General features: G+C 53.1%; 1 protein-coding gene across 1 annotated transcript in view; it reads right to left on the minus strand.

Annotated features, from left to right (window-relative positions):
• Positions 1–25243, minus strand: part of col16a1 (collagen, type XVI, alpha 1) — a 413938-nt gene that overhangs the window by 327952 nt on the left and 60743 nt on the right. The window contains exon 2 of the mRNA XM_078566895.1: positions 4062–4180. Within this exon, the coding sequence (XP_078423021.1) occupies positions 4062–4143 (82 nt within the window). The 5' untranslated portion in view covers positions 4144–4180. The remainder of the gene's footprint in view (positions 1–4061; positions 4181–25243) is intronic.

Consider the following 25243-nt stretch of genomic DNA (forward strand, 5'->3'; position numbering starts at 1 on the left):
GTTATTGTTTCTGCATAGCTAACAAAGCCAGTTTGCCACCTGCTTTGCGAGTTTGAACGTGCTTGCTGATCTCTGATTTATACCCTTCACTTATTCTGACTTATTTAACCTAACTCTGAACTCTGACTGGAAACATGCCACAAGGCACTGTCAACTCAGACTGTGCTCAATACACGGCATTGAACATTGAGAAGGCTCACTGAGGAGGTCACATCTGCTCACCACCAGTTCCTCAATTTCCTACAGCATTCCCACAAAACTAGCAACAGGACAATCAATCTTTTCATTCTTCAGGTGTCGGTATCATTAGCATGGTTGGCATGTGTGGCCCATCCCTGGGTGCCCTTGATAAGATGGTGCTGAGCTACTATCTTGAAATTCTGCAGTCCCTGTGGTAAAGTGCTTCTACAGTGTTATTAGAGTCTGTCCCATTTCCACTCCATGTTTATGTGGTCTGTCCCATTCCCACCCTGTGTTTATGTGGTCTGTCCCATTCCCACCCTGCGTTTACGTGGTCTGTCCCATTCCCACCCTGCGTTTACGTGGTCCGTCCCATTCCCACCCCGCGTTTACGTGGTCCGTCCCATTCCCACCTCGCGTTTACGTGGTCCGTCCCATTCCCACCCCGCGTTTACGTGGTCCGTCCCATTCCCACCCCGCGTTTACGTGGTCCGTCCCATTCCCACCCCGCGTTTACGTGGTCCGTCCCATTCCCACCCCGCGTTTACGTGGTCCGTCCCATTCCCACCCCGCGTTTACGTGGTCCGTCCCATTCCCACCCCGCGTTTACGTGGTCCGTCCCATTCCCACCCCGCGTTTACGTGGTCCGTCCCATTCCCACCCCGTGTTTACGTGGTCTGTCCCATTCCCACCCAGTGTTTATGTGGTCCGTCCCATTCCCACCCCGCGTTTACGTGGTCTGTCCCATTCCCACCCAGTGTTTATGTGGTCTGTCCCATTCCCACCCCAAGGCCTGAATTTTGCACCTGTCAGGTGCGCGTGATCTGCAGGCCCGGAAGCGGATGTGGCATCGCCCAGCCGACACTGGGGAAGAAATGTGATTTCACACTGGCTAGTCAGTTAACTGGCGTGAGACACGCGCTCGGGGGGGGCGGTGGGAAGAGGGTAGGCACCAAGACACGTTAGGTTTACAACGAGCTCGCTGAAGGCTGACAATTAATGTGGAGATGCCTCAGGGAGCTGCAGTATTGTTCAAAGGATATTTGCAGACAGAAATATCACAGACGCTCCCAAATGCAACTACAAACAACTGACAACAATGCTCCTAATGCCTCAACCTTCAAACATCTTCCATGCATTTTATCCCGCCCTGGATCGAGAATGATGCAAAAACTTGAAGGCCACTTGGCTGATAGGCCCATGCACCAAGCGTAAAAGCACACAGTCCACGAAAAGTCCCGGTCAATTGGGGCTATAATTGGCTTAATTGTAACTAGAATTGTTAGCGGACGCACTTCCACCTGCCGCGCATGCCCGCTGACCATGATATAGTGCGGTGTCACCCGACATTTTCTCACACTAGGTCGGGTCCCAGCACAAAATTCCGGTCCATGTTTCGGCGGTCCGTCCCGCTCCCGCCCCGCGTTTTGGTGGTCCGTCCCGTTCCTGCCCCGCGTTTCGGCAGTCCGTCCCGTTCCCGCCCCGTGTTTCGGTGGTCTGTCCCGCCTTTCGGTGGTCCATCCCGTTCCCGCCCCGCGTTTCGGTGGTCCGTCCCGTTCCCGCCCCGCGTTTCGGTGGTCCGTCCCGTTCCCGCCCCGCGTTTCGGTGGTCCGTCCCGTTCCCGCCCCGCGTTTCGGTGGTCCGTCCCGTTCCCGCCCCGCGTTTCGGTGGTCCGTCCCGTTCCCGCCCCGCGTTTCGGTGGTCCGTCCCGTTCCCGCCCCGCGTTTCGGTGGTCCGTCCCGTTCCCGCCCCGCGTTTCGGTGGTCCGTCCCGTTCCCGCCCCGCGTTTCGGTGGTCCGTCCCGTTCCCGCCCCGCGTTTCGGTGGTCCGTCCCGTTCCCGCCCCGCGTTTCGGTGGTCCGTCCCGTTCCCGCCCCGCGTTTCGGTGGTCCGTCCCGTTCCCGCCCCGCGTTTCGGTGGTCTGTCCCACTGAATGGTTCCAGTGGATTCAGAATTAGCTACATCACCTTTGCAGTGAATGGTCATTAATGGTTGTTGGTCTGATTGGAGACTTGTTCCCAGGATGGATGTTAGGGCCATTGATTTTTATTGATTTTATTGATTTTTATTTTCTCCATTCACGGCCTGGGTGTGTTGCTGTTGGGCGAGTGGTTTCACAGGTTCATGGGCAAAATGAAGATTTGGATGTACTGGGATTGAAGATGAGAATAAAGTACAACAAGCAGATTGTAATGTGATGGGGACTGGCTCCCTGACTGTCAAATTGCATTTAACTTAGATAAATGTGGCATTTTGTATGTCGGTTGGACCAATGCCAAACGTACTTACACCCTACAGGGCACAGAACTAAAGTCCAATGAGACTGTGGTGTTATCGGACAGAATTTTCTTCAGGTCCAGACCATATTGTCCTTGCGTAAGACATTGGTCAGTCGCACTTCGAATTCTGCGAACAGTTTGGTCCCAAAATATGGTCGTGAGGCTGGAAATGGAGCAGAGGATGGTCACAAGATGGGTACACAGCCTGAAACACCTTGGTTATTCAGAGAGGCTTAAACAGCTGAGACTGCTCATTTTAGCGATGTGTAGACATCAGGGAAACAGGGGTCCGACAGAGATACTTTAAAATAATGGAGGAGTTATACTGATAGATGATTTAGCTTGGGGAGGACGAGGGTCATGTGTATAAGTTACACCAGAGTAGGATTAGGTGAGATGTTAGGTGAGTTCTTCTCTTCCCGGAGGATAGTCGTCCTTTGAAAGGAGTTTTTGCCTCGTGTGCTGAGTGCTGATTCCCTGTAAACCTTGGGAAGAGAGTTGGAGGAGCTCTTGCTGGGCAGCGATCGCCACTACAGTGGGTAGGCAAGTGGAACAGAAATCACAGACAGAGTGAGATCCTGGGTTAGTTCCCACCCCCGAAAGGGGTCACAGAGGAATTTACCTTTTGTTTTTCATTCAGTTGGCCTTAGGTTTTCAATCTTTTTCTGTGCTTCTCCCAGGAGATTACATAGCTGCGACGAGTGGAGCTGGGGGTGGGGGAGGGAGTATGGGGTTGGGTACGGTGGGCGTGGAGTGGGGGTGTGGGTGGGAGGTGTGAGTGGGGAACGTGGGGATGGAGTGGGGTTCGGGTAGGGTGGGGGTGTGGGTGAGGGGTGAGTGGTGTTAGGGTGGTAGGTGGGGTGGAAATGGAGTGGAGGTGTGGGTGGGAGGGCTGGGAGTGGAGCTGGGGTGGGGGTTGGGTAGGGTGGTTGTGAGTGGGGATTGGGTAGAGCGGGGGTGTGGGAGGGCCTTGAGTGGAGGTGAGGTTGGGTAGGGTGGGGGTAGAGTGGGGGTCAGGTAGAGTGGGGGTTGAGTAGAGTTAGGGTGGTGGGTGGGGTGGGAATGGAGTGGAGGTAAGGGTGGGAGGGGTGGGAGTGGAGCGAGGGTGGAGTGGGGGTGTGGGTGTGGGGGGGGTGGGGAGTAGAGTGGAGGTGAGGTTAGGGGTTGGGTAGGATGGGGGTGGAGTGGAGATGTGGGTTGGAGTTGAGTAGGATATGGGTTTGGGTGGGGGGTGGTGAGTGGAGTCAGGGTGGTAGGTGGGGTGGAAACGGAGTGGAGGTGTGGGTGGGAGGGGAGTGGGAGTTTGGGTTGGTGGCGAGAGTGGATTGTCATTCATCATTCTCCTTGCATCTGCTCCCTGGACCCAATCTCAATCGTGTGTCACTGAGCCCTGGTCCTGATCTTTCTCATTGGTCAGTGGCACCTAGTCCTAGTCACTGACCCTGGTCCAGATAACGAACTAACTCCTGGTCCTCACACTCACCCCTGCTTCTGAATTCTGACCTCTAGTCCTGACACTCACCCCTGCTCCCCACTGACCCCAGGAAGGGAACCGGGACCAGCAGGAAGGTGCTCAATCTCACATCAACAAAGGAGACCTTACCGCTATGTGTTGTCAATACTTCTCCATTCAATGGCTGCGTTCTGATGGACGCCCACAGGATTGTGATCAAAACGGTCCACATTCTGCACCAATATCTGTCAACAGCGCTTAACCATCACCTGGAAGAGTGAGAGGATGAAGAGAAAGACAGGTTACTGGGATCCTCCAATCAAACAATATAGAAACTAACCATTCAGCCCATCAAACCTCTGTGCCAATTAATCCCACTGCACTCCCTTATTCTTTCCCTATGGCCCTGTAAAATGCTCCCATTGAAGTATTTATCCAATTCCTTCTTGACTGTTATTATTGAATCTGTTTCCACCTCCCTGACAGGCAGTGCATTTCAGGTCACAATGACTCAGAGCCAAAAATGTTCTCTCCTCCGCTCCGATTTGTTTAGCTAATTACCTTCAATCTGTGCCTTCTGGTTACTGATCCTCCCACCAGCGGAAACAATATCTCCTCATTTAATCTATCAAAGCCCCTCAGGACTTTGAGCAGTCCTATCAAATGCCCCCAGACGCAGCCATGTGGATACTCAGAGAGAATGAAGCTATTTTATTTCAGGATAGGAGGAGAATGTGTCTAAGCAGTGTGCAGGGAAACGGGTTGTCCCTCTGCCTGCACCCTTGGTGACTGACCTCAGTCAGGACAGTCTCGGAGAGCCACTCAGCAACAGGGGCAGCAACAGTCTGGGGAGACAGCTACCCGTCAGATAACAGGATGTGACATGGGGTGGGAGGATGGGGGTGGGGTGGATAGATCAGACAGAGAGAAATAAACACACTCAGGGAAAGGAGAAACAGGCATTATAATCCACCCAATAAAGCAACAGGCTTCAACCTTGCAAAAATCCACTTTCTCATTCCGTTCCTGCAAGTGGAGTTATTTTAAATTTGTGCTGAATATTTTAATCAGAGTGTGCACCACGAAGTGAGCCACTTCCTGTACAATGGCCCAACATTCACAGGGAGGGAGATGGGAAGAATGTCCTGTTCAATTTAATGGCAGAATCTGATTTACACATTTTGTGTCTGTTTCCCACCCGCGGTTGGATTGAGAGGCCGGTTGGCCATTGGGTGAGTAGGCCTTTGGCATCAGGCTGCAAACCAGTGGGGACAGAATAGAGGTCGGACTCGGGCTGGGGGGAGAGATCAGAAAGCTCAAGGGGGGGGCGGGGGTGGGTGAAGGGGATCAGAGGCTGCAACTGAGGAGTGCAGGGAGTGGGGAAGGAAGGAGTCAGAAGAGACTGGAGGGTAGGGGTGATCGAGGGGAAACACTCATGTTCCAGAGGCCCTGGAGACACAGGTGACCAGGGTTAAACCTAAAATAGAGAAAAAATGTGAGGCACACAGTTTCATTAAAACATTTAAATAACCAACTGGACTCCTGTGTGAGGATTGGTTGTCCTTCCCCAGTCGACCTCTATTAAAGTCGGAAGTGAGTGGGTTTGAGGCGGATCAGATTCAGGTTTAAGATTTTTTAAAGATTTGCAGCCCACCTGGCCCCAGGCCACCATTTTGACAGGCCAGAGGCAACAATGGAGGCAAGCGGATAGCCAGACCAGCAGGCTGGCCCACCTCTGTTTACTGGGGTATTTGCCCAGTTGTAACGATGAATGTCAGCCCCTCAAACCCTCATCCCTCAGTCCCCTCAACCACCCACCTACTCACTCTACATGCCCCGATGAAGGCCATTAAAGTTTGATAATCTCTCCACTATTTCTCTTGCTGGCGTTGGGATGCTTTCTCCGCTACGAGACTGGCCCAATTAGTGAGACTCTGATCCAACGTTTCACAATCAGTCGCAATCATCCTTCCTACATCTGTCTTCTACATCCTCCTCCATCCCAATGGCGATTATTAATCAAACCACCAGATTTCACCGTCGCATGATTACCAACTCCAGTTGGAGGTCATCACATGACCTCCGACCTTCAACTGCTCCATCCAGTCTTTTTTCCATCATCAACAACAACTTATATTGATATAGCCCAACTAACTATAAGCAAAGGTATTCAACAGAAATTAGAGGAAACACATTTTATCCAATGCCTCTATGATTTTTCTCCTTGGCGGTCACAGCAGTGACCAGGAAACCGGTCTTTACTTCCTGGTGACTCCAGGACAATCCTGGAGGGTGGTAGCCTGCGTCCTTAGCAGATATTGGTCCCTCCCTGTGGCTGAGCCCAGGCAGTGACAGAGCTTGGCATTCTAGGCAGACCCAATACCCAAACACACAGGCTTTACAGCAGAATGCTTCCAATAACCATCGGGAGGAATGACTGAGCGTGGCCTGTTCCCCCAACACAAGTGTGGACTCAACAACGGGCTTTCCTGTGCTGCCCACATCCAGAGGGTGAAGTGAAAAAATACGTTTTGTTGCAGATTTGAGAAATGCAATGTAAAGTGAGACAGGGGCTAAAGTCTGGCCAGGTGTCATAGGGTTGATCTTCAGACAACTTTTCTTAGTGGAAACATTGAACTTTATTTACAAGACAGCAACAGGAGCCGCACGTGTACATCCAACTCTATAACTAAAGAAGCACTCTCCCCTGTAGAGATTCCCCGCACTGTTAACACATTGGTTTACACAGATCATGTGATCTTGCAACACAGCATTATTCTTAAAGCTACAGTCCATGTTGATCTAAACTATGACGGCACCAGGGCACTGAGGTCAACCATAGCACTCCAGCCTCAGTCTGACAGAACAGCTCACACAGCCCAGACATCGCTCAGTCTCAGCCATTCCTTCCAATCTATCAGACCGGGAGTCCAGGGAATTGTCTGTACGCCTATCCCAGCATGCACTCACCTCCGCTTCTATTTAGTAAAAAATAAACTATTTAATTTAAGGTTAAAAAAACACTTCCCATTGATGTAAGCCACAAAGAGTTAGCATTCCAGAGATTCCTATAGTGAAGATTCTCAGCCCCGAGCTGAAGCTCACAACTCTGTGATGTTAAGGGTTGTGAGTCTGGTTTATGGTTAACTACTGCGCCTTGTGGAGAGCGTGACAGAGCTTTTGGCTTCTAGCACAAGGAAGCTCTTTTTTTAAGGAGTAAGCCTTTTGAGAGCAGGCAAAGGACTTTGAGACAAACTTGAAGTGAAACACTGAGGAGCCAATCCCTGCAGACAGATCAACACAAAATGATTTGGAAGCTTGTGCTGTTTGTTTTGGCTCCTACTGTTGGCAGCTTTTGATCAGCCCAAAATCAAATAGGGAGTAGGATAGGGACAGGATGAGGGCGAGCCAGGGGATGAGGGAAGGGAGGGGATGAGGAAAGATCAGAGGTGGATGAGGGAAAGTGAGGACAGGCAATGAGGGAGGGGACAGATGAGGCAGGGTGTGGGGATGAGGAAGGGAAAGGGGATGGGTAGGGCATGAAGGATGAGGGATCGGAGAGGACGAGGAATGAGGTATCGGAGGGGATGAGGAATGAGGGATCGGAGGGGATGAGGGATCAGAGGGGATGAGGGATACTTACTTTGCTGCTACTAAAAATTGAAATTAAAACTTTAATGCTGAATAATGGATTCCACTTCATGAAACAGTACAAGGCACAAAGGGAGCTCTGTTTTAAAAGTTAACCCTTTGCTGACTGGTTTACCATAAAGAAATTTTCATTTATTCCATCCAAAAGCTGGACTGTGGGGTATAAATCAGACGAACCAGCTCCTCATCCCTCCCCACTCCCCTCCCAGTCTCAACTCCTGAGGTACTCTGAGGGGCCGGGAGGGGGTTGGCACAACTCAGTTTGTCATCATGATGACCAATTCTTCAGGGATACCACATGAAGAATGAAGTTTTCCAAACCTGCATTGGTGGTGAGGACACTGAGACATTTATACCGTATTGTACAGCCGATTACTTGCCAACATCAGATGCTGATGGCCAGGATTCTTTGACAATATCTGGTAACTAGCTTCAAACTTCACTCCACAAATCAATGGGCTGGACATTTGGTTAGTGCCCAGTTTTTTGAGACTATTGGTGGCAGTTTGTGTCCAAAATGGTGTCTGCAACATTTTTTTTTCATTCATAGGATGTGGGCATTACTGGCTGGGCGAGCGTTTATTGTCCATCCCTAGCTGCCCTTGAGAAGGTGGTGGTGAGCTGCCTTCTTGAACTGCTGCAGTCCATGTGGTGTAGGTACATACACAGTGCTGTTAGGGAGGGAGTTCCAGGATCTTGACCCAGCGAAAGAAGTTCCAGTGAAGGAACGGAGATATATTTCCAAGTCAGGAAGGTGGGTGGCTTGTAGGGTAACTTCCAGGTGGTGGTGTTCCTATGTTTCCGCTGCCCTTCTTCTAGAGAGTAGCGGTCGTGGATTTGGAAGGAGCTGTCTAATGAGCCTTGGTAAGTTCCTGCAGTGTATCTAGTAGGTCAGGCTTGTCCAACATACAGCCTGCAGGCCGGAATCCCCTCTATGCGGCGTCCAGCCAGTTTTCAAAATTCCGGTCAAACAGCTGAGTTTCAATGGAAGATTCCGCATGGAGCTGCTCCTCCAATCAGAGACTGCTTCTCTCTCGCCTTCAGCAGCAAATGAAGGAAAGAATCAGTCTCAGATTGGAGGAGCAGCTAACACCAGCGTTGGTGAATGTGCTGAGGGCTGCCGGGCTGAGGGGGGCTGCTGGAGCTCGGGAAACCAAGTATGTTGGGCCCCTGGAGGGAGAGGGCTTGGCAGCTCGGGAAGGCAGAGTTGTATCAGGTCTGGGGAGGAGATGGTGCCGTGGGTGAGCAAGAAAGAGAGAGAGCGCAAAAGAGCGAGAAAGAGAGAGCGCGCGCGAGAGAGCGAGAAAGATAGAGAGCGTGTGAGAGAGCGAGAAAGAGAGAGAGCGCGCGAGAGAGCGAGAAAGAGAGAGAACGCGCGAGAGAGCGAGAAAGAGAGAGCGCGAGAGAGCGAGAAAGAGAGAGCGCGAGAAAGAGAGACAGCGCGAGAAAGAGAGCGTGCGAGAGAGCAAGAAAGAGAGCGCGCGAGAGAGCGAGAAAGAGAGAGTGCGCGCGAGAGAGCGAGAAAGAGAGAGCATGCGAGAGAGCGAGAAAGAGAGAGCACGCGAGACAGCGAGAAAGAGAGAGCATGCGAGAGAGCGAGAAAGAGAGAGCACGCGAGAGAGCGAGAAAGAGAGAGCGCGCGAGAGAGCGAGAAAGAGAGAGCGCGCGAGAGAGTGAGAAAGAGAGAGCGAGAAAGAGAGAGAGCGCGAGGGAGCGCGAGAGCGAGAAAGAGAGAGCGAGAAAGAGAGAGAGCGCGAGAGCGAGAAAGAGAGAGAGCGCGAGAGAGCGAGAGAGAGAGCGCGAGAGAGCGAGAAAGAGAGAGAGTGCGAAAGAGCGAGAAAGAGAGAGAGCGCGAGAGAGCGAGAAAGAGAGAGAGCGCGAAAGAGCGAGAAAGAGAGAGAGCGCGAAAGAGCGAGAAAGAGAGAGCGCGCGAGAGAGTGAGAAAGAGAGAGCGAGAAAGAGAGAGAGCGCGAGGGAGCGCGAGAGCGAGAAAGAGAGAGCGAGAAAGAGAGAGAGCGCGAGAGCGAGAAAGAGAGAGAGCGCGAGAGAGCGAGAGAGAGAGCGCGAGAGAGCGAGAAAGAGAGAGAGCGCGAAAGAGCGAGAAAGAGAGAGAGCGCGAGAGAGCGAGAAAGAGAGAGAGCGCGAAAGAGCGAGAAAGAGAGAGAGCGCGAAAGAGCGAGAAAGAGAGAAGAGCGCGAGAGAGCGAGAAAGAGAGAGCGCAAGAGAGAGAGCGCGAGAGAGAGAGCGCACGAGAGAGCGCGTGAGAGAGCGCGCGAAAGAGAGAGAAAGCGCGAGAGAGCGAGAGAGTGCGCGCGAGAGAGCGAGAAAGAGAGAGAAAGCGCGAGAGAGCGAGAGAGTGCGCGCGAGAGAGCGAGAAAAAGAGAGAGCGCAAGAAAGCGAGAGAGAGAGCGAGAAAGAGAGAGAGCGCGTGAGAGAGCGAGAAAGAGAGAGAGCACGCGAGAGAGCAAGAAAGAGAGAGCACGCGAGAGAGCGAGAAAGAGAGAGAGCGCGAGAGAGCGAGAAAGAGAGAGAGCGCATGAGGGAGCGAGAAAGAGAGAGAGCGCGTGAGGGAGCGAGAAAGAGAGAGAGCGCGTGAGAGAGCGAGAAAGAGAGAGAGCGTGCGAGAGAGCGAGAGAGAGAGCGTAAAAGAGCGAGAAAGAGAGAGAGCGCGAGAGAGCGAGAAAGAGAGAGAGCGCGAGAGTACGTGAAAGAGAGAGAGCGCGAGAGAGCGAGAAAGAGAGAGAGCGAGAAAGAGAGAGAGCGAGAAAGAGAGAGAGGGCGAGAGAGCGAGAAAGAGAGGGCGAGAGAGCGAGAAAGAGAGAGAGCGAGAAAGAGAGAGAGCGCGAGAGAGCGAGAAAGAGAGAGAGCGCGAGAGAGCGAGAAAGAGAGAGAGCGCGAGAGAGCGAGCGCGAGAGAGCGAGAAAGAGAGCACGAAAGAGCGAGAAAGAGAAAGAGCGAGAAAGAGAGAGAGCGCGATGAGCGAGAAAGTGAGAGAGCGCGAGAGAGCGAGAAAGAGAGAGAGCGCGAGAGAGCGAGAAAGAGAGAGAGCGCGAAAGAGCGAGAGAGAGAGCGCGAGAGAGCGAGAGAGAGCGCGAGAGAGAGAGCGCAAGAAAGAGAGCGCGCGAGAGAGCAAGAAAGAGAGCGAGCGCGCGAGAGAGCGAGAAAGAGAGCGAGCGCGCGAGAGAGCGAGAAAGAGAGAGAGCGCGAGAGAGCGAGAAAGAGAGAGAGCGAGAAAGAGAGAGAGCGCGAGAGAGCGAGAAAGAGAGAGATCGCGAGAGAGCGAGAAAGAGAGAGAGCGCGAAAGAGCGAGAAAGAGAGAGAGCGCGAGAGAGCGAGAGAGAGCGCGAGAGAGAGAGCGCGAGAAAGAGAGCGCGCGAGAGAGCAAGAAAGAGAGCGAGCGCGCGAGAGAGCGAGAGAGAGAGCGCGCGAGAGAGCGAGAAAGAGAGAGCGCGCGAGAGCGAGAAAGAGAGAGAGAGCGCGAGAGAGCGAGAAAGAGAGAGAGCGCGCGACAGAGCGAGAAAGAGAGAGAGCGCGCGAGAGAGCGAGAAAGAGAGAGCGCGCGAGAGCGAGAAAGAGAGAGAGAGCGCGAGAGAGCGAGAAAGAGAGAGAGCGCGCGACAGAGCGAGAAAGAGAGAGAGCGCGCGAGAGAGCGAGAAAGAGAGAGTGCGCGCGAGACAGCGAGAAAGAGAGAGCACGCGAGAGAGCGAGAAAGAGAGATCACGCGAGAGAGCGAGAAAGAGAGAGCGAGAAAGAGAGAGAGCGCGAGAGCGAGAAAGAGAGAGAGCGCGAGAGAGCGAGAAAGAGAGAGAGCGCGAGAGAGCGAGAAAGAGAGAGAGCGCGAAAGAGCAAGAAAGAGAGAGAGCGCGAGAGAGCGAGAAAGAGAGAGCGCGAGAAAGAGAGCGCGAGAGAGAGCGCGCGAGAGAGCGAGAAAGAGAGAGAGCGCGCGAGAGAGCGAGAGAGAGCGCGTGAGAGAGCGAGAAAGAGAGAGAAAGCGCGAGAGAACGAGAAAGAGAGTGCACGCGAGAGAGAGAGAAAAAGAGAGCGTGCGAGAGAGCGAGAAAGAGAGAGAGCGCATGAGAGCGAGAAAGAGAGAGCGCGAGAGAGCGAGAAAGAGAGAGAGAGCGCGAGAGAGCGAGAAAAAGAGAGCGCGCGAGAGAGCGAGAAAGAGAGAGAGCGCGAGAGAGCGAGAAAGAGAGAGAGTGCGAGAGAGCGAGAAAGAGAGAGAGCGAGAGAGAGAGCGCGAGAGCGAGAAAGAGAGAGCGCGAGAAAGAGAGAGCGTGAGAAAGAGAGAGAGCGCAAAAGAGCAAGAAAGAGAGAGAGCGCGAAAGAGCGAGAGAGAGCGTGAGAGCGAGAAAGAGAGAGTGCGAGAAAGAAAGAGAGCGCGAGAAAGAGAGCGCGAGAGAGCGCGCAACAGAGCGAGAAAGAGAGAGAGCGCGCGAGAAAGCGAGAAAGAGAGAGCGCGTGAGAGAGCGAGTAAGAGAGAGCGCGCGAGAGAGCGAGAAAGAGAGAGAACGCGAGAAAGAGAGCGAGCGCGAGAGAGCGAGAAAGAGAGAGAGAGCGCGAGAGAGCGAGAAAGAGAGAGAGCGCGCGAGAGAGCGAGAAAGAGAGAGCGCGCGAGAGAGCGAGAAAGAGAGAGAGCGCGCGAGAGAGCGAGAAAGAGAGAGAGCGCGCGAGAGAGCGAGAAAGAGAGAGAGCGCGCGAGAGAGCGAGAAAGAGAGAGCACGCACGAGAGAGCGAGAAAGAGAGAGCGTGCGAGAGAGCGAGAAAGAGAGAGAGTGTGAGAGAGCGAGAAAGAGAGAGAGCGAGAAAGAGAGAGAGCGCGCGAGAGAGCGAGAAAGAGAGAGCGCGCGAGAGAGCGAGAAAGAGAGAGCGCGCGAGAGAGCGAGAAAGAGAGAGAGCGAGAAAGAGAGAGAGCGCGAGAGAGCGAGAAAGAGAGAGAGCGCGAAAGAGCGAGAAAGAGAGAGAGCGCGAGAGAGCGAGAGAGAGCGCAAGAGAGAGAGCGCAAGAAAGAGACCGCGCGAGAGAGCAAGAAAGAGAGCGAGCGCGCGAGAGAGCGAGAAAGAGAGAGAGCGCGCGAGAGAGCGAGAAAGAGAGAGCGCGCTAGGGCGAGAAAGAGAGAGAGAGCGCGAGAGAGCGAGAAAGAGAGAGAGCGCGCGACAGAGCGAGAAAGAGAGAGAGCGCGCGAGAGAGCGAGAGAGAGTGCGCGCGAGAGAGCGAGAAAGAGAGAGCACGCGAGAGAGCGAGAAAGAGAGATCATGCGAGAGAGCGAGAAAGAGAGAGCGCGCGAGAGAGCGAGAAAGAGAGCGCGCGAGAGAGCGAGGAAAAGAGAGCGCGCGAGAGAGCGAGAAAGAGAGAGAGCGCGAGAGAGTGAGAAAGAGAGAGCGAGAAAGAGAGAGAGCGCGAGAGCGAGAAAGAGAGAGAGCGCGAGAGAGCGAGAAAGAGAGAGAGCGCGAGAGAGCGAGAAACAGAGAGAGCGCAAAAGAGCGAGAAAGAGAGAGAGCGCGAGAGAGCGAGAAAGAGAGAGCGCGAGAAAGAGAGCGCGAGAGAGAGCGCGCGAGAGAGCGAGAAAGTGAGAGCGCGCGAGAGAGCGAGAGCGCGCGAGAGAGCGAAAAAGAGAGAGAGCGCGAGAGAGCGAGAAAGAGCGAGAGAGCGAGAAAGAGAGCGTGAGAGAGCGAGAAAGAGAGAGAGCGCGAGAAAGAGAGAGCGCGACAGAGCTTGAAAGAGAGAGAGCGAGAAAGAGAGAGCGCGAGAGCGAGAAAGAGAGAGAGCGAGAAAGAGAGAGCGCGAGAGCGAGAAAGAGAGAGAGCGCGAGAGCGAGAAAGAGAGAGAGCGCAAGAGAGCGAGAAAGAGAGAGAGCGCGAGAGAGCGAGAAAGAGAGAGAGAGCGAGAAAGAGAGAGAGAGCGAAAGAGCGAGAGAGAGCGCACGAGAGAGCGAGAAAGAGAGAGCGTAAGAAAGAGAGAGAGCGCGAGAAAGAGAGAGCGCACGCGAGAGAGCGAGAAAGAGAGAGAGCGCGCGAGAGAGCGAGAAAGAGAGAGAGAGCGCGAGAGAGCGCGCAAGAGAGCGAGAAAAAGAGAGCGCGCAAGAGAGCGAGAAAGAGAGAGCACGAGAGAGTGAGAAAGAGAGAGAACGAGAAAGAGAGAGAGCGCGAGAGAGCGAGAAAGAGAGAGAGCGCGAGAGCGAGAAAGAGAGAGCGCGCGAGAAAGAGAGAGAGCATGGGAAAGAGAGAGAGCGCAGGAAAGAGAGAGAGAGAGCGAGAGAGAGCGAGCGTGAGGGCGAGAGCGCGAGGGCATGTGTATGGGGGGAGTGAGAGTGTGCGTGTGCATGTGTGAGCTTTTGGGGGAGTAAGAAAGTGTTGACTGTGAGAGAGTGTGGGGGAGTAAGAGTGTGTGGCTGTGTGGGGGAGTAAGAGAGTGTGACTGTGTGAGTGTGTGGGGGAGTAAGAGAGTGTGACTGTGTGAGTGTGTGGGGGAGTAAGAGAGTGTGACTCTGTGAGAGTGTGGGGGAGTAAGAGAGTGTGACTGTGTGAGAGTGTGGGGGAGTAAGAGAGTGTGACTGTGTGAGTGTGTGAGGGAGTAAGAGAGTGTGATTGTGTGAGTGTGTGGGGGAGTAAGAGAGTGTGACTGTGTGGGGGAGTAAGAGAGTGTGACTGTGTGAGTGTGTGGGGGAGAAAGAGAGTGTGACTGTGAGAGAGTGTGGGGGAGTAAGAGAGTGTGACTGTGTGAGTGTGTGGGGGAGTAAGAGAGTGTGAGTGTGTGGGGGAGTAAGAGAGTGTGACTGTGTGAGTGTGTGGGGGAGTAAGCGAGTGTGACTATGCGAGAGTGTGGGGGAGTAAGAGAGTGTGACTGTGTGAGTGTGTGTGGGAGTAAGAGAGTGTGACTGTGTGAGTGTGTGGGGGAGTAAGAGAGTGTGACTGTGTGAGTGTGTGGGGGAGTAAGAGAGTGTGACTATGTGAGTGTGTGGGGGAGTAAGAAAGTGTGACTGTGTGGGGAGTAAGAGAGTGTGACTGTGTGAGGGTGTGGGGGAGTAAGAGAGTGTGACTGTGTGGGGGAGTAAGAGAGTGTGACTGTGTGAGAGTGTGGGGGAGTAACAGAGTGTGACTGTGTGAGTGTGTGTGGGAGTAAGAGTGTGACTGTGTGAGTGTGTGTGGGAGTAAGAGAGTGTGACTGTGTGAGAGTGTGGGGGAGTAAGAAAGTGTGACTCTGTGAGAGTGTGGGGGAGTAAGAGAATGTGATTGTGTGAGAGTGTGGGGGAGTAAGAGAGTGTGATTGTGTGAGTGTGGGGAAGTAAGAGAGTGTGACTGTGTGGGGGAGTCAGAGTGTGTGACTGTGTGAGCTTGTGGGGGAGTAAGAGAGTGTGACGGTGTGAGAGTGTGGGGGAGTAAGAGAGTGTGACTGTGTGAGAGTGTGGGGGAGTCAGAGAGTGTGACTGTGTGCGCGTGTGGGGGAGTAAGAGAGTGTGACTGTGTGAGAGTGTGGGAGAGAAAGAGAGTGTGAGTGTGTGAGAGTGTGGGGGAGTAAGAGAGTGTGACTGTGTGAGTGTGTCGGGGAGTAAGAGAGTGTGACTGTGTGAGAGTGTGGGGGAGTAAGAGAGTGTGACTGTGTGAGTGTGTGGGGGAGTAAGAGAGTGTGACTGTGTGAGTGTGTGGGGGAGTAAGCGAGTGTGACTATGTGAGAGTGTGGGGGAGTAAGAGAGTGTGACTGTGAGAGTGTGTGTGGGAGTAAGAGAGTGTGACTGTGTGAGTGTGTGGGGGAGTAAGAGAGTGTGACTGTGTGAGTGTGTGGGGGAGTAAGAGAGTGTGACTAAGTGAGTGTGTGGGGGAGTAAGAAAGTGTGACTGTGTGGGGAGTAAGAGAGTGTGACTGTGTGAGGGTGTGGGGGAGTAAGAGAGTGTGACTGTGTGGGGGAGTAAGAGAGTGAGACTGTGTGAGAGTGTGGGGGAGTAACAGAGTGTGACTGTGTGAGTGTGTGTGGGAGTAAGAGTGTGACTGTGTGAGTGTGTGTGGGAGTAAGAGAGTGTGACTGTGTGAGAGTGTGGGGGAGTAAGAAAGTGTGACTCTGTGAGAGTGTGGGGGAGTAAGAGAATGTGATTGTGTGAGAGTGTGGGGGAGTAAGAGAGTGTGATTGTGTGAGTGTGGGGGAGTAAGAGAGTGTGACTGTGTGGGGGAGTCAGAGTGTGTGACTGTGTGAGCTTGTGGGGGAGTAAGAGAGTGTGACGGTGTGAGAGTGTGGGGGAGTAAGAGAGTGTGACTGTGTGAGAGTGTGGGGGAGTCAGAGAGTGTGACTGTGTGCGCGTGTGGGGGAGTAAGAGAGTGCGACTGTGTGAGAGTGTGAGGGAGTAAGAGAGTGTGAGTATGTGAGAGTGTGGGGGAGTAAGAGAGTGTGACTGTGTGAGTGTGTCGGGGAGTAAGAGAGTGTGACTGTGTGAGAGTGTGGGGGAGTAAGAGAGTGTGACTGTGTGAGTGTGTGGGGGAGTAAGAGAGTGTGACTGTGTGAGTGTGTGGGGGAGTAAGAGAGTGTCATTGTTTGAGTGTGTGGGGGAGTGAGAGAGTGTGACTGTGTGAGTGTGTGGGGGAGTAAGAGAGTGTGACTGTGTGAGTGTGTGGGGGAGTAAGAGAGTGTGACTGTGTGGGAGTGTGGGGGAGTAAGAGAATGTGACTGTGTGAGTGTGTGGGGGAGTAAGAAAGTGTGACTGTGTGAGTGTCTGGGGGAGTAAGAGAGTGTGACTGTGTGAGTGTGTGGGGGAAAGAGAGTGTGACTGTGTGAGTGTGTGGGGGAGTAAGAGAGTGTCATTGTTTGAGTGTGTGGGGGAGTGAGAGAGTGTGACTGTGTGAGTGTGTGGGGGAGTAAGAGAGTGTGACTGTGTGAGTGTGTGGGGGAGTAAGAGAGTGTGACTGTGTGAGTGTGTGGGGGAGTAAGACAGTGTGACTGTGTGAGTGTGTGGGGGAGTAAGAGAGTGTGACTGTGTCAGGGAGTAAGAGAGTGTGAATGTGTGAGAGTGTGGGGGAGTAAGAGAGTGTGACTGTGTAGAGTGTGGGGGAGTAAGAGAGTGTGACTGTGTGAGAGTGTGGGGGAAAGAGAGTGTGACTGTGTGAGTGTGTGGGGGAGTAAGAGAGTGGGAGTGTGTGAGAGTGTGGGGGAGTAAGAGAGTGTGAGTGTGTGGGGGAGTAAGAGAGTGTGAGTGTGTGAGAGTGTGGGGGAGTAAGAGAGTGTGAGTGTGTGGGGGAGTAAGAGAGTGTGACTGTGTGAGTGTGTGGGGGAGTAAGAGAGTGTGTCTGTGTGAGTGTGTGGGGGAGTAAGAGAGTGTGACTGTGAGAGAGTGTGAGGGAGTAAGAGAGTGTGTCTGTGTGACTGTGTGGGGGAGTAAGAGAGTGTGACTCTGTGAGAGTGTGGGGGAGTAAGAGAGTGTGACTGTGTGAGAGTGGGGGGGAGTAAGAGAGTGTGTCTGTGTGAGTGTGTGGGAGAGTAAGAGAGTGTGACTGTGAGAGAGTGTGGGGGAGTAAGAGAGTGTGACTGTGTGAGAGTGTGGGGGAGTAATGTGTGTTTCTGGGTGTGTGTTTGTATGTGTGTGTGTTTCTGGGTGTGTGTGTTTCTGGGTGTGTATGTTTGTGTGTTTCTGGGTGTATGTGTGTGTGTGTTTCTGGGTGTATGTGTGTGAGTGTTTGTGTGTTTCTGGGTGAGTGTGTTTCTGGGTGTGTGTGTGTGTTTCTGGGTGTGTGAGTGTGTGGGGGGAGTAAGAGAGTGTGACTCTGTGAGAGTGTTGGGGAGTAAGAGAGTATGACTGTGTGGGAGCATGGGGGATAAAGAGAGTGTGACTGTGTGAGTGTGTGGGGGAGTAAGAGAGTGTGATTGTGTGAGTGTGTGGGGGAGTAAGAGAGTGTGATTCTGTGAGAGTGTGGGGGAGTAAGAGAGTGTGACTGTGTGTGTGTGGGGAGTAAGAGAGTGTGACTGTCTGAGAGTGAGGGGGAGTAAGAGAGTGTGAGTGTGTGAGAGTGTGGGGGAGTAAGAGAGTGTGACTGTGTGAGTGTGTGGGGGAGTAAGAGAGTGTGACTGTGTGAGAGTGTGGGGGAGTAAGAGAGTGTGACTGTGTGAGTGTGTGGGGAGTAAGAGAGTGTGACTGTGTGAGTGTGTGGGGGAGTAAGAGAGTGTGATGGTTTGAGTGTGTGGGGGAGTAAGAGAGTGTGACTGTGTGACTGTGTGGGGGAGTAAGACAGTGTGACTGTGTGAGTGTGTGGGGGAGTAAGAGAGTGTGACTGTGAGAGAGTGTGGGGGAGTAAGAGAGTGTGACTGTGTGAGTGTGTGGGGGAGTAAGAGAGTGTGACTGTGTGGGGGAGTAAGACAGTGTGACTGTGTGAGTGTGTGGGGGAGTAAGCGAGTGTGACTATGTGAGAGTGTGGGGGAGTAAGAGAGTGTGACTGTGTGAGTGTGTGTGGGAGTAAGAGAGTGTGACTGTGTGAGTGTGTGGGGGAGTAAGAGAGTGTGACTGTGTGAGTGTGTGGGGGAGTAAGAGAGTGTGACTATGTGAGTGTGTGGGGGGAGTAAGAAAGTGTGACTGTGTGGGGAGTAAGAGAGTGTGACTGTGTGAGGGTGTGGGGGAGTAAGAGAGTGTGACTGTGTGGGGGAGTAAGAGAGTGTGATTGTGTGAGAGCGTGGGGGAGTAACAGAGTGTGACTGTGTGAGCGTGTGTGGGAGTAAGAGTGTGACTGTGTGAGTGTGTGGGGGAGTAAGAGAGTGTGACTGTGTGAGAGTGTGGGGGAGTAAGAGAGTGTGACTGTGTGAGTGTGTGTGGGAGTAAGAGAGTGTGACTCTGTGAGAGTGTGGGGGAGTAAGAGAGTGTGATTGTGTGAGAGTGTGGGGGAGTAAGAGAGTGTGACTGTGTGAGTGTGTGTGGGAGTAAGAGAGTGTGACTGTGTGAGTGTGTGGGGGAGTAAGAGAGTGTGACTGTGTGAGTGTGCGGGGGAGTAAGACAGTGTGACTGTGTGAGTGTGTGGGGGAGTAAGAGAGTGTGACTGTGTGGGGGAGTAAGAGAGATTGACTGTGTGAGAGTGTGGGGGAGTAAGAGAGTGTGACTGTGTGGGGGAGTAAGAGAGTGTGACTGTGTGAGAGTGTGGGGGAGTAAGAGAGTGGTGACTGTGTGAGAGTGTGGGGGAAAGAGAGTGTGACTGTGTGAGTGTGTGGGGGAGTAAGAGAGTGTGAGTGTGTGAGAGTGTGGGGGAGTAAGAGTGTGTGAGTGTGTGGGGGAGTAAGAGAGTGTGAGTGTGTGAGAGTGTGGGGGAGTAAGAGAGTGTGAGTGTGTGGGGGATTAAGAGAGTGTGACTGTGTGAGTGTGTGGGGGAGTAAGAGAGTGTGTCTGTGTGAGTGTGTGGGGGAGTAAGAGAGTGTGACTGTGTGAGTGTGTGGGGGAGTAAGAGAGTGTGACTGTGTGAGAGTGTGGGGGGAGTAAGAGAGTGTGTCTGTGTGAGTGTGTGGGAGAGTAAGAGAGTGTGACTGTGAGAGAGTGTGGGGGAGTAAGAGAGTGTGACTGTGTGAGAGTATGGGGGAGTAAGAGAGTGTGTCTGTGTGAGTGTATGCGGGAGTAAGAGAGTGTGACTGTGAGAGAGTGTGGGGGAGTAAGAGAGTGTGTCTGTGTGAGTGTGTGGGGGGAGTAAGAGAGTGTGACTGTGTGAGTGTGTGGGGGGAGTAAGAGAGTGTGACTGTGTGAGAGTGTGGGGGAGTAAGAGAGTGTGACTGTGTGAGTGTGTGGGGGAGTAAGAGAGTGTGATTGTGTGAGTGTGTGGGGGAGTAAGAGAGTGTGACTCTGTGAGAGTGTGGGGGAGTAAGAGAGTGTGACTGTGTGAGAGTGTGGGGGAAAGAGAGTGTGACTGTGTGAGAGTGTGGGGGAGTAAGAGAGTGTGACTGTGTGAGTGTGTGGGGGAGCAAGAGAGTGTGATTGTGTGAGAGTGTGGGGGAGCAAGAGAGTGTGATTGTGTGAGTGTGTGGGGGAGTAAGAGAGTGTGATTGTGTGAGTGTGTGGGGGAGTAAGAGAGTGTGACTGTGTGGGAGTGTGGGGGAGTAAGAGAGTGTGACTGTGTGAGTGTGTGGGGGAGTAAGAGAGTGTGATTGTGTGAGTGTGTGGGGGAGTAAGAGAGTGTGATTCTGTGAGGAGTGTGGGGGAGTAAGAGAGTGTGACTGTGTGTGTGTGGGGGAGTAAGAGAGTGTGACAGTGTGAGAGTGTGGGGGAGTAAGAGAGTGTGAGTGTGTGAGAGTGTTGGGGAGTAAGAGAGTGTGACTGTGTGAGTTTGTGGGGGAGTAAGAGAGTGTAACTGTGTGAGAGTGGGGGGGAGTAAGAGAGTGTGACTGTGTGAGTGTGTGGGGGAGTAAGAGAGTGTGACTGTGTGAGTGTGTGGGGGAGTAAGAGAGTGTGATGGTTTGAGTGTGTGGGGGAGTAAGAGAGTGTGACTGTGTGGGAGTGTGGGGGAGTAAGAGAGTGTGACTGTGTGAGTGTGTGGGGGAGTAAGAAAGTGTGACTGTGTGGGGGAGTAAGAGAGTGTGACTGTGTGGAGAGTGTGACTGTGTGAGAGTGTGGGGGAAAGAGAGTGTGACTGTGTGAGTGTGTGGGGGAGTAAGAGAGTGTGAGTGAGTGAGAGTGTGGGGGAGTAAGCGAGTGTGAGTGTGTGGGGGAGTAAGAGAGTGTGAGTGTGTGAGAGTGTGGGGGAGTAAGAGAGTGTGAGAGTGTGGGGGAGTAAGAGAGTGTGACTGTGTGAGTGTGTGGGGGAGTAAGAGACTGTGTCTGTGTGAGTGTGTGGGGGAGTAAGAGAGTGTGACTGTGAGAGAGTGTGGGGGAGTAAGAGAGTGTGACTGTGTGAGTGTGTGTGGGAGTAAGAGGGTGTGACTGTGTGAGCTTGTGGGGGAGTAAGAGAGTGTGACTGTGTGAGAGTGTGGGGGAGTAAGAGAGTGTGACTGTGTGAGAGTGTGGGGGAGTAAGAGAGTGTGACTGTGTTGAGGTGTGGGAGTAAGAGGTGTGACTGTGTGGAGTGTGTGGGGGAGTAAGAGAGTGTGACTGTGTGAGTGTGTGGGGGAGTAAGAGAGTGTGACTATGTGAGTGTGTGGGGGAGTAAGAGAGTGTGACTGTGTGGGAGTAAGAGAGTGTGACAGTGTGAGGGTGTCGGGGAGTAAGAGAGTGTGACTGTGTGGGGGAGTAAGAGAGTGTGACTGTGTGGGGAGTAAGAGAGTGTGACAGTGTGAGGGTGTCGGGGAGTAAGAGAGTGTGACTGTGTGAGTGTGTGGGGGAGTAAGAGAGTGTGACTGTGTGGGGAGTAAGAGAGTGTGGCAGAGTGAGGGTGTGGGGGAGTAAGAGAGTGTGACCGTGTGAGTGTGTGTGGGAGTAAGAGAGTGTGACTGTGTGGGGAGTAAGAGAGTGTGACAGTGTGAGGGTGTCGGGGAGTAAGAGAGTGTGACTGTGGTGAGTTGTGTGGGGGAGTAAGAGAGTGTGACTCTGTGAGAGTGTGGGGGAGTAAGAGAGTGTGATTGTGTGAGAGTGTGGGAGTAAGAGAGTGTGATTGTGTGAGTGTGGGGAGTAAGCGAGTGTGACTGTGTGGGGGAGTCAGAGTGTGTGACTGTGTGAGCTTGTGGGGGAGTAAGAGAGTGTGACTGTGTGAGAGTGTGGGGGAGTAAGAGAGTGTGACTGTGAGAGAGTGTGGGGGAAAGAGAGTGTGACTGTGTGAGTGTGTGGGGGAGTAAGAGAGTGTGAGTGTGTGAGTGTGTGGGGAGTAAGAGAGTGTGAGTGTGTGGGGGAGTAAGACAGTGTGAGTGTGTGAGAGTGTGGGGAGTAAGAAAGTGTGAGTGTGTGGGGGCGTAAGAGAGTGTGACTGTGTGAGTGTGTGGGGAGTAAGAGAGTGTGTCTGTGTGAGTGTGTGGGGGAGTAAGAGAGTGTGACTGTGAGAGAGTGTGGGGGAGTAAGAGAGTGTGACTGTGTGAGTGTGTGGGGAGTAAGAGAGTGTGACTGTGTGAGTGTGGGGGAGTAAGAGAGTGTGTCTGTGTGAGTGTGTGGGGAGTAAGAGAGTGTGACTGTGAGAGAGTGTGGGGGAGTAAGAGAGTGTGACTGGGTGAGAGTGTGGGGGAGTAAGACAGTGTGACTGTGTGAGTGTGTGGGGGAGTAAGAGAGTGTGACTGTGTGAGAGTGTGGGGGAGTAAGAGAGTGTGTCTGTGTGAGTGTGTGGGGGAGTAAGAGAGTGTGACTGTGTGAGTCTGTGTGGGAGTAAGAGTGGTGTCTGTGTGTGTGTGTGGGGGAGTAAGAGAATGTGACTGTGTGAGTGTGTGGGGGAGTAAGAGAGTGTGACTGTGTGTGTGTGTGGGGAGTAAGAGAGTGTGACTGTGTGAGAGTGTGGGGGAGAAGAGAGTGTGAGTGTGTGAGAGTGTGGGGAGTAAGAGAGTGTGACTGTGTGAGTGTGTGGGGGAGTAAGAGAGTGTGACTGTGTGAGAGTGTGGGGAGTAAGAGAGTGTGACTGTGTGAGTGTGTGGGGGAGTAAGAGAGTGTGACTGTGTGAGTGTGTGGGGGAGTAAGAGAGTGTGGTTGTTTGAGTGTGTGGGGGAGTAAGAGAGTGTGACTGTGTGCGAGTGTGGGCGAGAAAGAGAGTGTGACTGTGTGAGTGTGAGGGGGAGTAAGAAAGTGTGACTGTGTGAGTGTGTGGGGGAGTAAGACAGTGTGACTGTGTGAGTGTGTGGGGGAGTAAGAGAGTGTGACTGAGAGAGAGTGTGGGGGAGTAAGAGAGTGTGACTGTGTGAGTGTGTGGGGGAGTAAGAGAGTGTGACAGTGTGGGGAGTAAGACAGTGTGACTGTGTGAGTGTGTGGGGGAGTAAGCGAGTGTGACTATGTGAGAGTGTGGGGGAGTAAGAGAGTGTGACTGTGTGAGTGTGTGTGGGAGTAAGAGAGTGTGACTGTGTGAGTGTGTGGGGGAGTAAGAGAGTGTGACTGTGTGAGTGTGTGGGGGAGTAAGAGAGTGTGACTATGTGAGTGTGTGGGGGAGTAAGAAAGTGTGACTGTGTGGGGAGTAAGAGAGTGTGACTGTGTGAGGGTGTGGGGGAGTAAGAGAGTGTGACTGTGTGGGGGAGTAAGAGAGTGTGATTGTGTGAGAGCGTGGGGGAGTAACAGAGTGTGACTGTGTGAGCGTGTGTGGGAGTAAGAGTGTGACTGTGTGAGTGTGTGGGGGAGTAAGAGAGTGTGACTGTGTGAGAGTGTGGGGGAGTAAGAGAGTGTGACTGTGTGAGTGTGTGTGGGAGTAAGAGAGTGTGACTCTGTGAGAGTGTGGGGGAGTAAGAGAGTGTGATTGTGTGAGAGTGTGGGGGAGTAAGAGAGTGTGACTGTGTGAGTGTGTGTGGGAGTAAGAGAGTGTGACTGTGTGTGTGTGGGGGAGTAAGAGAGTGTGACTGTGTGAGAGTGTGGGGGAGTAAGAGAGTGTGAGTGTGTGAGAGTGTTGGGGAGTAAGAGAGTGTGACTGTGTGAGTTTGTGGGGGAGTAAGAGAGTGTGACTGTGTGAGAGTGGGGGGGAGTAAGAGAGTGTGACTGTGTGAGTGTGTGGGAGAGTAAGAGAGTGTGACTGTGTGAGTGTGTGGGGGAGTAAGAGAGTGTGATGGTTTGAGTGTGTGGGGGAGTAAGAGAGTGTAACTGTGGGAGTGTGGGGGAGTAAGAGAGTGTGACTGTGTGAGTGTGTGGGGGAGTAAGAAAGTGTGACTGTGTGGGGGAGTAAGAGAGTGTGACTGTGTGAGAGTGTGGGGGAAAGAGAGTGTGACTGTGTGAGTGTGTGGGGGAGTAAGAGAGGGTGAGTGTGTGAGAGTGTGGGGGAGTAAGCGAGTGTGAGTGTGTGGGGGAGTAAGAGAGTGTGAGTGTGTGAGAGTGTGGGGGAGTAACAGAGTGTGAGAGTGTGGGGGAGTAAGAGAGTGTGACTGTGTGAGTGTGTGGGGGAGTAAGAGACTGTGTCTGTGTGAGGGTGTGGGGGAGTAAGAGAGTGTGACTGTGAGAGAGTGTGGGGGAGGAAGAGAGTGTGACTGTGTGAGTGTGTGTGGGAGTAAGAGGGTGTGACTGTGTGAGTGTGTGGGGGAGTAAGAGAGTGTGACTGTGTGTGTGTGTGGGGGAGTAAGAGAGTGTGACTGTGTGAGAGTGTGGGGGAGAAAGAGAGTGTGAGTGTGTTAGAGTGTGGGGGAGTAAGAGAGTGTGACTGTGTGAGTGTGTGGGGGAGTAAGAGAGTGTGACTGTGTGAGAGTGTGGGGGAGTAAGACAGTGTGACTGTGTGAGTGTGTGGGGGAGTAAGAGAGTGTGACTGTGTGAGTGTGTGGGGGAGTAAGAGAGTGTGGTTGTTTGAGTGTGTGGGGGAGTAAGAGAGTGTGACTGTGTGCGAGTGTGGGCGAGAAAGAGAGTGTGACTGTGTGAGTGTGAGGGGGAGTAAGAAAGTGTGACTGTGTGAGTGTGTGGGGGAGTAAGACAGTGTGACTGTGTGAGTGTGTGGGGGAGTAAGAGAGTGTGACTGTGAGAGAGTGTGGGGGAGTAAGAGAGTGTGACTGTGTGAGTGTGTGGGGGAGTAAGAGAGTGTGACTGTGTGGGGGAGTAAGACAGTGTGACTGTGTGAGTGTGTGGGGGAGTAAGCGAGTGTGACTATGTGAGAGTGTGGGGGAGTAAGAGAGTGTGACTGTGTGAGTGTGTGTGGGAGTAAGAGAGTGTGACTGTGTGAGTGTGTGGGGGAGTAAGAGAGTGTGACTGTGTGAGTGTGTGGGGGAGTAAGAGAGTGTGACTATGTGAGTGTGTGGGGGAGTAAGAAAGTGTGACTGTGTGGGGAGTAAGAGAGTGTGACTGTGTGAGGGTGTGGGGGAGTAAGAGAGTGTGACTGTGTGGGGGAGTAAGAGAGTGTGATTGTGTGAGAGCGTGGGGGAGTAACAGAGTGTGACTGTGTGAGCGTGTGTGGGAGTAAGAGTGTGACTGTGTGAGTGTGTGGGGGAGTAAGAGAGTGTGACTGTGTGAGAGTGTGGGGGAGTAAGAGAGTGTGACTGTGTGAGTGTGTGTGGGAGTAAGAGAGTGTGACTCTGTGAGAGTGTGGGGGAGTAAGAGAGTGTGATTGTGTGAGAGTGTGTGGGAGTAAGAGAGTGTGACTGTGTGAGTGTGTGGGGGAGTAAGAGAGTGTGACTGTGTGAGTGTGTGGGGGAGTAAGAGAGTGTGACTGTGTGAGTGTGCGGGGGAGTAAGACAGTGTGACTGTGTGAGTGTGTGGGGGAGTAAGAGAGTGTGACTGTGTGGGGGAGTAAGAGAGATTGACTGTGTGAGAGTGTGGGGGAGCAAGAGAGTGTGACTGTGTGGGGGAGTAAGAGAGTGTGACTGTGTGAGAGTGTGGGGGAGTAAGAGAGTGTGACTGTGTGAGAGTGTGGGGGAAAGAGAGTGTGACTGTGTGAGTGTGTGGGGGAGTAAGAAGAGTGTGAGTGTGTGAGAGTGTGGGGGAGTAAGAGTGTGTGAGTGTGTGGGGGAGTAAGAGAGTGTGAGTGTGTGAGAGTGTGGGGGAGTAAGAGAGTGTGAGTGTGTGGGGGATTAAGAGAGTGTGACTGTGTGAGTGTGTGGGGGAGTAAGAGAGTGTGTCTGTGTGAGTGTGTGGGGGAGTAAGAGAGTGTGACTGTGAGAGAGTGTGGGGGAGTAAGAGAGTGTGACTGTGTGAGAGTGTGGGGGAG

The sequence above is a fragment of the Cetorhinus maximus genome, chromosome 21 (assembly GCF_964194155.1).
Source record: "Cetorhinus maximus chromosome 21, sCetMax3.hap1.1, whole genome shotgun sequence".
In the NCBI taxonomy this organism is placed as follows: Eukaryota; Metazoa; Chordata; class Chondrichthyes; order Lamniformes; family Cetorhinidae; genus Cetorhinus; species Cetorhinus maximus.